Consider the following 13,163-nt stretch of genomic DNA (forward strand, 5'->3'; position numbering starts at 1 on the left):
CCGGGGCAGCTCTAGCAGGGCAGAAATGTGACGAACTGACTTGTTGGAAAGGTGGCATCCTATGACGGTGCCACGTTGAAAGTCACTGAGCTTTTCAGTAAGGCCATTCTACTGCCAATGTTTGTCTATGGAGATTGTATGGCTTTGTGCTTGATTTTATACACCTGTCAGCAATGGGTGTCGCTGAAACAGCCGAATCCACTAATTTGAAGGGGTGTCCATATACTTTTGTATATATAGTGTATTTTGTGGAAAAGAGATGTTGTATGTTTCTAAATGATGCACCATGCTGCCTTGTTAACAATATGACAGAGCGGTGCAGATTACTGTTCAATTTGAGAAGGGCGCTCCTCCCTCACCATTTTTGCACATTCATGTCACGGGCCATAGACCGGTGCACTGAGGTTCAGCTTAATCGAACTCCCTCAATTTGACCCATATTGGGAGATGTAATGATCCTGTTTTTTGGAACATCTGAATGGTCATGCAGAGGGATTCATTGCATACATAATGGGGCCATGAAAGGATTGCATGCTTGTCTTGTAAAGCCCATATATTTTGTTTTCAGATGCATTCTCAGATTGTCTCTAGGACTAGGCAAATGTTGTACTGTGAGCAACTTTGGCTGCATTTACACAGGCAGCCTAATTCTTTTTCCACCAACTGGTCTTTTGACCAATCAGATCAGCTCTGCCTGCAAATGTTTTACGATGTCTGCTCAAACGTAATCAACAATATTGACGTTGTAGACTAGCTGGAACTTAATGAAACAACAGCAATAATCATGCAAGCGTTGTTAGCTAGTTTAAATAATTTATGTAAGTATTTTTTAACAGAAACAATGTAATAATCATTTCTACATTAGATTCTGCTCTATGTAAGTGTGGATGTCTTTGATTTAATACAAATGTTCTGCTTCTTTGGATATCTGCAGTTGATCTGATTTGATCCCCACACAGAGTGCACTTAATCACATTTTGTTTATTCAAAATATAGTCTTGAGGTTTGGCAAATGTACTATGCTTGACCAGTCTCATTTTAGGAATAGAATGTAGAATGTTACGGCTTGCTTGACATTATGTATCAGAGGAAAAACAAATGTATTATGATAATGGGGTTGTTATACCTGTATCTGCCACCAGATGGATTCCAAATACTGTCCAATCTTGGGTGCCTTCCATACAGCGCTGCTGCTTTACTCAGCAGTGCCTATCCTTCAGGCATTTAGATGTTAAAACATTACAAATCACTTTTTATGTTTAAATGCACCCACAAAAGAGAGAGATGGACCCAAGGTGGTAGATAAGTCAGAAAGACTTTGAACAACGGCTTTGTCTCAAGTGTCATATTGATTTTTAAAAAAAAATTTTTTAGTCATTTAGCAGACGCTCTTATCCAGAGCAATTAGGATTAAGTGCCTTGCTCAAGGGCACATCGACAGATTTTTCACCTAGTCAGCTCGGGGATTAGAACCAGCGACCTTTCGGTTACTGGCACAACGCTCTTAACCACTAAGCTACCTGCCGCCCACTGAAGACCATCATGAGTTAGAATTTATACAAATGTATAACTGGACTAGTTACTAATGGAGTTACTGACAGTCATAAAGGGGATCAGGTGAATAATTCCATGTAATCTAAATCAAAGATTTTATTCATGTTTTCCTGAAATTATTTTCTAATATATTTCTACAATTTGTATTATCTCTGCTGGGTGTCTTTATGTTTGTCCGGAATAGGCCTAAGTGCTCCTTAGAAATGTTGTAGGTCTATAGACTACCGCCCAATTTAAAGATCTCTCAGCATGTCAATTGAACAAGTCTACATGAATCAGAGGTATAGGAGGTAACAGCATGTCAGCGTCCTATTTCTTTCACAAGAAGAAACAAATCCTCACCCTCTAAACTTTTTACAGTTGAGAATGGCATCAAACAGCCTCTCGTCATTCTCACACACTGTTCGTGTTGTCATTTCATCACTTTTCCTTATGTTATTAAACGCAACCAACCTAAACCAATGTATACTTCTCTGGCTCAGTGTAGGTGGCCATTCCTCTAATTTCTCCCCCCCCACCCCCCCACCCCCACCCCCGCCCCTCCGGTATCCAGCCTTCAGTATTTCTCTCACCAGGATTGGCCTCCCAACCGTGACCCCCCAACCCCCCACTGGCACCCCAATTGTTGGCAGGGCAATTGTGTGTGCGGGAGGCTCGTAAAGGGCCCTGCCTGGGTTCCTCTGCCCTGTGACGGATAGCTGGGAGACCGCAGGGCCAATTTACATGAGAAGAGCCGGAGGAGAGAGCGATGAATAGAGCGACTTTCAATCTGCTTGTCTCTGAGGACTTTCTCTTCCAACCACCAACCCCCCATCACCAACCCTTTGTTTGTGCAACTCTCTCTGTTTCTTGGCCTCCATCTCTTTCTTCCCCTCTACCTCTTCACTTCATTTTCCTTTGCCTCAAATCTGTCATTGCCAATCTAATTTTTTTCTTATGTATATAATGCTCGAGGCTTTCAAATCTCACCCCCTCTGTCCTGTCGGTCTTTTATTTGTCCACTTTAATGCTGAATTGATTGTCACCATCACAACACCAGGAGACATAAATGTGTTTCCTCTATTTCCCCCATCTTCTGCTCACAATATGAATGACCCTAGCACAATAGGGGAGGCATACTCCAAGTACAAATAGTCAAATCAATTGCATAATGGCTATATTATCTTGGCAATTGGAACTAGCTAGTCCAAATAGATTGGATAATGGCTGTATTATTGTGGACTTTCAGTCCAAATTAACAGATCGATCTCTCAACCAACCAAATCTCCCTGATGCCAAGGGGGACTGGGATTGTTGTGCACATTGTGGTCAATTTTTTTGTTATATTTGTCATCATCCTATTTGATTGTATCACTCTATCATTCTACTTGTATCACTCTACTCAGTGCTTGAAGTGGACTGAAATCGTAGGTGCCAGTTAGCACTCGTTTTGGGTGCCGGCCCAGCAGACTTTATATGTAGGTGTCAGTACATATCATATTTTATTGCCTGTATTCTATAAGAGGTGCCGGTACACCGGTGGGCACCAGCTCAATTCAAACACTGACTCTTAATCCTGCAAAGCATAATGAATGAGCTATTTACTGATGGATGGCTATGGGCAAACACCTAACCCACAATGGAGGTGTAAAGTGGTGACCATAGAAACTAGAATAAAGTGTAATGGGTAGCTACTAGTAATGTCACACCTAGCCTCATTTTAGAACAGCAGGGAGCTGCTACTGGATAGAGGGGGCATGGACCATGCATGGGCTATACTGTGAAATGGATCCTGTTTTGTTGACATACTTTCTCTCTGAAAAAATAGGCCTACCAGGCATTTGACAATGGAATCCAATGGAATGTACATTGTAATATGTTATTAGGTCTTTCCAATATGCTACAGATGTCATTCCGATATGACATTGAATTGAAAAGCCTAAACTTATTTTGATTATTGTCAACAGGTGTCATTAATGTAGTGGCCAATATTATGGAGAAAGATCTGAAATAAAAATATTATGTACCTTAAGTAAATAAGAATGATGAATCTGAACATTTAAACTAGTTTTTTTGAAGTTTGTATTGGAGAGAGAATTGGGTGAGGGTTCCCTGCCTCCTCCCTCCCTTGCCTTAAACATGTCTGTTGGCCAATGTTATGGAGAGAAGCCTGAAACAAAACGATTCTTTATCTTAAATAAACAAGAACTATATAATCAGTTTAACAAACTAAAGTTTGTAGTTTGTATTGCAGAGCGAGAGAGAAGGGTGCCCTTCCTCCCTCCCACAGCGATTCCTCCTCTCTTCATATTCACTCAAGTGCATTCCAAATTCACCGCACCCCTTCTATAGTGATGTAAATGAGTGGGCTGGAGGGAGGGAAGTTAGGAGCAGATTTGCTTGTGTAGAAGTTTTATAATCACCAGCTACCAGTGGGAGAGGGAGTTTTGATTTCAAGAAGGAACTCTACAGCAGTATCTCTAGATCGCTCTTCTCATTGTAGCTTAAAGGCCTGCATCTGAATAGTGAGTTGGTAGCAGGATGTTTTTGCTCAGATTTTGTTTCCATCTCTGACAATTTGTTTTATTATTATTGTTTTCAACTTGCGGCTTGGGATGCTTGGTTGACATTACACAGCAGGTGTAATTTTAAAACTCTGTTCAAACTTTGTATATTTCGTTTATGGTAAATATGTATAACATTATAGAGCACCAACTCAAGTCCTCTGTTCCCTCACATCATCCTGGAACAGGAATGCCACCTGCGAACGGAGTAGGGGGGCACGGGGGTGGCCACACAGGTTCCAAATCACCGGCAATCCAACCTGACCCGATGGACAAAGTCAAGCGGCCCATGAATGCCTTCATGGTCTGGTCTCGCGGTGAGCGAAGGAAAATGGCTCAGGAAAATCCCAAAATGCACAATTCTGAGATATCCAAACGACTGGGTGTCGCGTGGAAATCTCTTACAGACGCCGAGAAAAGGCCCTTCATTGACGAGGCAAAGCGCCTCCGCGCCGTGCACATGAAGGATTATCCAGACTACAAATACAAGCCCCGTCGTAAAACCAAACCGATTCCGAAGAACAATACTCTAGCCGCGCAGTATCAGATGTCGGCCGGTAACCACCTGCTGAGTGCGTCCGCGGCTCAGGGACAAGTTGGAAACCCCAGAATGGATGCATATGGCTGGGGCCACACAGGGGGCTACACTGCGGCGATGCAGAGCGAGGCACTCGGCTACAGCCAGCAGCTTCACCGCTACGACCTGTCAGCACTTCAGTATCAGTCCAGCATGGCCCAGGCCCAAGCCTACATGAATGGTGCCAACGCATACAGGTGAGTCTAGATTGTTACCTTTTCTGTGATTTGAATTGCTGTCTACAGTGTATTCACCTATATTTTCTTTCCAATGTACAAATGGCAGTTATAGGCCTAAGCTGTTATTGAATCAACAAAACCCATGGCCAGGTGGTTTTATTGGCGCTAATAGTCTATTCCCATCTTGTCCATTTATTTTTGGTCAGTGACCCCTTTGTGACTTTTTGAAGTCCTAGTTACTCTCGTTAATTTGTCTCAATTGATTTGTAACCCAATCTCCAATCTCTCGCCCCCAGCCCCATGTCCTACAGCAGCAGCCCCCAGCAGGTCAGCCCAGTGATGTCCATGGTGAAGCAGCAGTCTGATAGCCACAGCATGTCCCCCTCCCCCACCGGGCCCCACAGCCCCCTCCAGCAGCACCATCACCAGGCCCACCAGCAGCACCAGACCCAGCGTGGTGTCCAGGGAGAACATCTCAGGGACATGATCAGCATGTACATGCCTGGGGGAGATGCCTCAGAGGCCCAGAGAGGGTACTCCGTCTCTGCAGCAAACATCCAGCAGCATTACCTGGGAGGGTCAGCTCCACTCACCCACCTTTGAATTCACTCTCACGCACCTCTAAGCTGAACTCACCAACTCGCACACCTCTGAACTGAGACATTACACTGATTCAAACAACCTTGTATCATGCTGGTTGAAGTGCTGTCGACTCCCCTCCTAACTCTTGTTGGAGCCCCTTATCCACATCTGACCTCCTGGATCTGACACTGATATTGTGGAAGTCCAGAAGGATGGATGTTGGCAAACAACCTGATCTGACTTGATATGCTGGGATTGACTGGTGGCAGCCCAATGGGGTCAGTAAACGTGCAGGGACTGAAGAAAGAAAATAATATTAATTTTTATACAAAGATGAGATCATTCACTGACTGACACGGACAATATTGTGTGACAAGATGATGATGTCATCATTGGTCATTGATTGGTTGAATGGTTTCAGTGTACGTTCCAGTTGGAATGCCTTGATGGTTATGAGTGATTGCAAACCCCCAGAAATTGTCCCATTCTGCTATTTCTCTAAACCCACCGTCTAAAAGAGTTTTAATGACTGCAATGGGAACTCAAAAAGTTGGAGTGGACGTATTACATTTTGTTTTCATGAATTCTGAACAAAATGGCTTTGACGTTGACAATCCCAAATGTTTCTCTCAGACAACTGCCATTTCTATATCCGTTCAGAAAAGGAATTTACCTCTAAATGGGTCTACACCCTGTAATTTATATAAAAGTTAAACAGCAGTTGGTTTTTTCCACTTTTTGAAACACAAAACGGAACCAATATTTGAGGATTTTGTTAGTGTTTAGTTTAAATCAATGCTGCTTTTCTGAGGTTCAGGCCTTATTTACAGTTGTGAAATGTATTGAATGTTTTTATTAATACCTTCTAGTAAGAGTATTGTTATTTCAAGTCACTTGACAACAATTATGTAAAAAAAAAAAGTAATAAAGAATGTTATTATTTTTCTATTTTCTACTGTCACATAATGTGCCTATGATAAATTCCTAAACTAACACCATTTACATAAAACATAACTAAAGTCTACCAATGCAACCGTGGAATAAATTCAAGGCCTATATGATTTAACATAGAGACAGGAGAAACTTTCTCCAGGCCTTTGCCCGTTTCTCTTTCCCAACAGAAAAGGAGAGTGGAAGGCCATCCAACTCCAGAGCATAATTACCCGTTTCGGTAAATCTCATTGTTCTCTCACTGCTTTAGAGCATGCAGGTGCACACAGTAAACCGTGGTTCTCAGCGTGTCTTATGGCGGGCTTTGTCCTCTTTTCTCTGGGTGCCCCATGGGGCAGAAAATTAGCGTTGCATTGAGTGCCCCTTCTTCCTTATCCCACAGTCCAGGCTTAACCCTTTCCCTGCCCCTCACCATTCTCATGGAAATAAGGTCTGCCATCACATCACTGACTGACTAGTCAAGCTAGGCTAGGGAATGTCCTAGGGTAGGCCATGGATTCATATTAGCGGAACTCAACAACCTATTGTGACAAAACAATTTCCTTAACTGAAGACAGTTAGTTCAAATATTTTTTTATAAAATATTGTCTTAATTGGGGCAACTAGGAACATGTAAACTAACAGAGTGAGAGTCTGCATGTAAGCTATACTCTCTTTTGGAGGAAGGGAGGGAGGGGGGGTGGACCCCAAAGGAAGGGGGGTCCACTATTCTGAAGAAATCTCCTAGCAACAGACAGTCTTCCACAGGTTGTTGTTACCAAGGGATACCCCTGTCACCAAACTACCCCCTCCAGTTAAATGACTATGCCACTCCAAAGACACTCTTGTCCTCTTGCATCACAGCAAAACAACTCTAATCCTACCCACCCAACATTCGTTTGTAGATGTAAATTATGTAGGCCTAGACAGCACAATTCAACAATTGTATAATATGCAATTGATAGTTAAACATTGATCTGTGAACCTGATGATCAAACTGATGATGTTAAAGGATAACGTAATGTGTGTGTAAGGGGTTTACGGTTAAGATCTAGACAGAAGGCTTTCATATCTGCGGCCAAAAAAAATCACATTTGGGCCGTTCCTTGAAATGAGTGCCTTTTTGCGTCCCTTTGATATTTTAAGTAGAAATTGTGCACAAATATTGAATTTTAAAAGCCTGTTATATTAAATTAAGTGCCTATTAATTTAAACCACATGGAAAATTCAATACGTGATTTTTAATATGAATTAAGACTTGCTAAAGTGCCACAATTCTGCATTTTGACATGTCCCTCTGTGAATCCTATGTGATTTCTATGAGGATTTAACCCACTTAACCCCAACATTCTCCAAGTTTTCACCATCATTGTAAAGCCCTAGTTATCCTGTTGCTTTGAGAGTCATTTCTGAAGATTATTAGTTGTTTAATGTGATTAGTGATTCATTTTAAGGTCAACCCTGTTACGAGAACTGAACTCATTTTAATATGTATGAAACTATTCCTTTTAAAATATTTTTTCAAAAGAAGCATATAATAGTCAAATAAGTGTTAAAGCAGGTGAGCTGGTTCTACTCTTTTTTTGGGTTGTTGTGGTGGTGGAAAACTGAGCATAACACGTCAACCCTGTTACCCATAGATAGACAGACTAGAAATGTTTTAACAATGTAATTTGTTTAGTGAAGCTTGCATTCAATTGCCCCTCCCTGCTGCACACGACAAGCTTCCATTCCCCCTGTCACAAGAGCATTCATGGATGATTTAAGAGGAAGTCGTCAACCCTGTTACTTTATTTGGTACTTAATAGGCACTTATTGTAGTAATTTTTTTATTGAACTTCTTGAGATGGGAAAACTTGTTTTTATTAAGTTGAACATGTGCTATTTATGATAGTATATTTAAATTAGGTTAAATAAAAGGGCTTTTTCACCAAGTTACACTACTTAAAAGGCACCTAATTGGTGGAAGGACCCATTTAGTTTCAAATACTTATTCAATTGTTTTTTTAAATTTCCTTTAGGTTAGAGCGAGGGAATGAATAAAACGTGCACAAGCAAGAGCCACTCCCATGTGCATTGGGCAGACAGGGTAGTTTTACCCAAGTCATAATGAACAATGTTTTGGGGGCAGGCAGGCAGACAGCAGGTGAGTGCTATGAGTGGGCGTCTTCTAGAGTTAGTAGAATGGCTGCCACGCTTCAGTGGTATGTGACAAGAGGGGGCTGGATCTGCAGCATATTTTACCACAACTGTGAACAGTCACCAAAGATCAGGGCTGTGCTCTGTCACGGGTGACAAGCTGGCATGGCAGCCGTTTGTGTGTGTGTGTGGCCAGGGCCATGTGTGATGGTGGAGATAGGGAAAGGTGTTGTGTCTGGCTCCCACATAATACACCTCTGCCTCAGAAGTCATTAGCTGGTCAAAGCAAACAGTCATCTCCATTTTCTACAGAACAATGTGAAAACACTGAAGATACTCAAGCACTCCACGAAATAGCTAAATTACACGTCAGTTGTCAATCAACTTGCAACTGATGAGAAGTGTCGTAAGGGTAGTAAATACATCCCTATTACATAAATGGTTTCAGAGAAACCTGGTGACTAAATTTATGATGGTTAAGATTTTGGTTCTGAATAATGGTCTTTGGACCAACTGGAACGATGGACTCATGACAATCTCTTACCCCCAAAACTGGGCTGATTTTAGTTCAAACGAATCACTCTGACAATTATCTTCTACCCCCATTCTAGAAGCATTGGAAGGTGTGTTTCCAGTGTAAACTCACTGCTCCACTCCCACCACCACCACAGCTGTACTTTAGTTCTCACAGGGAGAGAGGGACCACCCTAAGGTTGGGCTGGGGCTGGACTGGTCTATCCAGTTCTCAGTCTCCCCATGACGTGCCACACCACACAAAGCCAACACATCGAGGTCAACAACTCACACAATTCCCGCCCAAGAAACATGGCGTGGAGTTAGCACAGGTGTTCCTCAAATGAATGCACCGGTAAACCCACGTTTTGTTCAGGCACGCAAACAGACCCGTTTTTTTGTTGAGTTGATCCCTCCAAAAACTTTCACAGCACTCAACTGATTTCTTAGAAAGGCTGGCTGTGCTTAGATGTTCTCTTGTATACACATTTTCATGGAATTGTCTCTTAATTTAATTCTAACGTGTTAGTCCTAGAAAATAAAATGTTATTGTAATACATTACATTTTAGTCATTTAGCAGACGCTCTTATCCAGAGCGACTTACAGTTAGTGCATACATTATTTTTATATACTGGCCCCCTGTGGGAATCGAACCCACAACCCTGGCGTTGAAAACGCCATGCTCTACCAACTGAGCTACATCCCTGCCGGCCATTCCCTCCCCTACCCTGGACGACACTGGGACAATTGCGCGCCGCCCCATGGGTCTCCCGGTCGCGGCCGACTACGACAGAGCCTGGTTTTGAACCAGGATCTCTAGTGGCACAGCTAGCACTGCGTTGCAGTGCCTTAGACCACTGCGCCACTCGGGAGACACTTTTGCAAACCCTAACTAAACAAAACGTGGACAAGTATTGGCCACAGGGACATGGACACAAATATCCTTCGATCAGATCTGTGAAGGGTGAGGCTGTACACGGCACATCAAAAAGCAGCCTAAAGGCATAGAAACTCACTGACGCATTCATGCGTCAGAGAGATTGGAGACACATGAGCTTGTACAGGTAGATAAGGACAGGACAACACATTGGGCCACAAGAGTTCCAGCAGATATGAAGCTTAACTTCAAGAGAAGACCTCCCAAGATGATGGCCAGGTGAAAAAAAAAACATTTCCACAGCCTTCCACACAAACAAATAAGATCATTACATGTTTGCACCCACACAGTGAGACTACCTTTCTCATTAAAGGCCTAGTGCAGTCAAAAACATGATTTTATATATATTTCCACACTATGAGGTTGGAATAATACTGTGATATTGTGAAAATTATGATAATGCCCTTTTAGTGTAAGAGCTGTTTGAAAAGACAGCCTGTAATTTCAGCCAGTTTTGGTGGGAGGGAGTTTAGGCCTTCCATGGTGACATCACCATGCAGTAAATTAGTTAATAGACCAATAAGAAACAGTTCCAAACCTCTCTGCCAATAACAGCTAATTTTCAGTTTTCCCCTCCCCACTCAAACCACTCACAGACAGTCCTAGCAAAATTATTGCTTGAGAAATTGCTCTTTGCTAAGAAGCTATTTTAGTTTCTTTTTGACCATTTGAATTGAAAACAATCATAGTAAGGTACTTCATTGTTGCCCAGAAATGATTTGATATTGAGATAAAAACGGCTGCATTGGACCTTTAATGATGTTAGTGCATTCAACTGTAAAGCTGGCCATGATGCCACTGCTCTGGTTGCTGTAGGGTCAACCCAGTAATAGAGTACATTTTGGGTAGTGTAACTTGGTCAAAATAAACTTTTAATATGACCTAATTTTTACATTGTCATAAAGAGCACTTGTTCAACTTCATAAAAAACATGTTTTCCCATCTCATAAACAAATAAACAAAATGACTATTGTAAGTGCCAATAAAGTAACAGGACTGACCATAACAGGGTTGAGGTTCATCTTAAAATCAGCCATCAAATCCCCTTGTGACAGAGGGAATGGAAACTTTGGTGCAACAGGGAGCGGCAATTGAATTCAAGCTTCACAATGTTTTTAAAATAGTTAAAAACATTATCTATGGGTAACAGGGTTGACATGTTATGCTCAACGCGCTCAGTTTTCCACCACAAAACAACAGAAAATGGCCAAAAAGAGTAGAACCAGCTCACCTGCTTTTACACAGTGATTTGACTATTATGTTCAGATTATTTAATTTTTTTAAGGAATAGTTTCACCAAATTAAAATGAGACTTCAGTTCACATGATAGGGTTGACCTTAAAATGAGGGACAGACATTAATTAATCACTAATCACATTAAATAAATTATAATCTTCAGAAATGACTTGTCAAAGCAAGAAATAACAAAGACTTTACAATGATGGTATACACTTGGAGAAGTGTTGGGGTTAAGTGGGTTAAAATCTTCCTAGAAGTTAAAAAAACTCAAGTATGTTAATCAATTCAACAGTTTTAATTATAAGAAAATTCAACAAATTCAATAACCCAATCCCCATATATGAGCCAAAAGAGAAGCAACATTTTGAATATTTATTTTCTTTTTTTATTAGAAGATTATACTTCTGCAGAAGCTTTCCTCAAGATGACATGAACATTGGGCTCTGTCGCTCTCTAGAGGTCTCCAAGCAAAAATGCATTTACTGACAGAACAAATACACTGCTCAAAAAAATAAAGGGAACACTTAAACAACACAATGTAACTCCAAGTCAATCACACTTCTGTGAAATCAAACTGTCCACTTAGGAAGCAACACTGATTGACAATACATTTCACATGCTGTTGTGCAAATGGATGAGACAACAGGTGGAAATTATAGGCAATTAGCAAGACACCCCCAATAAAGGACTGGTTTTGCATGTGGTGACCACAGACCACTTCTCAGTTCCTATGCTTCCTGGCTGATGTTTTGGTCACTTTTGAATGCTGGCGGTGCTTTCACTCTAGTGGTAGCATGAGACGGAGTCTACAACCCACACAAGTGGCTCAGGTAGTGCAGCTCATCCAGGATGGCACATCAATGCGAGCTGTGGCAAGAAGGTTTGCTGTGTCTGTCAGTGTAGTGTCCAGAGCATGGAGGCGCTACCAGGAGACAGGCCAGTACATCAGGAGACGTGGAGGAGGCCGTAGGAGGGCAACAACCCAGCAGCAGGACTGCTACCTCCGCCTTTGTACAAGGAGGAGCAGGAGGAGCACTGCCAGAGCCCTGCAAAATGATCTCCAGCAGGCCACAAATGTGCATGTGTCTGCTCAAACGGTCAGAAACAGACTCCATGAGGGTGGTATGAGGGCCCGACGTCCACAGGTGGGGGTTGTGCTTACAGCCCAACACCGTGCAGGACGTTTGGCATTTGCCAGAGAACACCAAGATTGGCAAATTCGCCACTGGCGCCCTGTGCTCTTCACAGATGAAAGCAGGTTCACACTGAGCACGTGACAGACGTGACAGAGTCTGGAGACACCGTGGAGAACGTTCTGCTGCCTGCAACATCCTCCAGCATGACCGGTTTGGCGGTGGGTCAGTCATGGTGTGGGGTGGCATTTCTTTGGGGGGCCGCACAGCCCTCCATGTGCTCGCCAGAGGTAGCCTGACAGCCATTAGGTACCGAGATGAGATCCTCAGACCCCTTGTGAGACCATATGCTGGTGTGGTTGGCCCTGGGTTCCTCCTAATGCAAGACAATGCTAGACCTCATGTGGCTGGAGTGTGTCAGCAGTTCCTGCAAGAGGAAGGCATTGATGCTATGGACTGGCCCGCCCATTCCCCAGACCTGAATCCAATTGAGCACATCTGGGACATCATGTCTCGCTCCATCCACCAATGCCACGTTGCACCACAGACTGTCCAGGAGTTGGCGGATGCTTTAGTCCAGGTCTGGGAGGAGATCCCTCAGGAGACCATCCGCCACCTCATCAGGAGCATGCCCAGGCGTTGTAGGGAGGTCATACAGGCACGTGGAGGCCACACACACTACTGAGCCTCATTTTGACTTGTTTTAAGGACATTACATCAAAGTTGGATCAGTCTGTAGTGTGGTTTTCCACTTTAATTTTGAGGGTGACTCCAAATCCAGACCTCCATGGGTTGATAAATTTGATTTCCATTGATAATTTTTGTGTGATTTTGTT

General features: G+C 42.7%; 1 protein-coding gene across 2 annotated transcripts; it reads left to right on the plus strand.

Moving 5' to 3' along the window:
* Nucleotides 1–3,961: 3,961 nt before the first annotated feature.
* On the plus strand, nt 3,962–6,381 carry LOC311142694 (transcription factor Sox-19a-like). 2 transcript variants are annotated; one of them, XM_084178352.1, is made up of 3 exons: nt 3,962–4,058; nt 4,286–4,871; nt 5,150–6,381. In XM_084178352.1, the coding sequence occupies exons 2-3, from the start codon at nt 4,288–4,290 to the stop codon at nt 5,454–5,456; spliced, it is 891 nt and encodes a 296-aa protein (XP_084034478.1). In that variant the 5' UTR covers nt 3,962–4,058; nt 4,286–4,287; the 3' UTR covers nt 5,457–6,381. The 2 variants fall into 2 exon arrangements, with proteins under 2 accessions (XP_084034478.1, XP_084034477.1); XM_084178351.1 differs by having other exon boundaries at nt 3,968–4,871.
* The last annotated feature ends 6,782 nt before the right edge of the window (nt 6,382–13,163 follow it).

This window comes from Coregonus lavaretus, assembly GCF_964263955.1.
Source record: "Coregonus lavaretus genome assembly, chromosome: 15".
Taxonomy (NCBI): domain Eukaryota; kingdom Metazoa; phylum Chordata; class Actinopteri; order Salmoniformes; family Salmonidae; genus Coregonus; species Coregonus lavaretus.

Excerpts from the sequence above, each read along its gene's own strand:
- LOC311142694 (XM_084178351.1), top strand. The coding sequence starts at position 4,216 with ATGGTAAATATGTATAACATTATAGAGCACCAACTCAAGTCCTCTGTT. Across the intron at positions 4,872-5,149 it reads AATGGTGCCAACGCATACAG|CCCCATGTCCTACAGCAGCA; the intron begins GTGAGTCTAGAT and ends TCTCGCCCCCAG.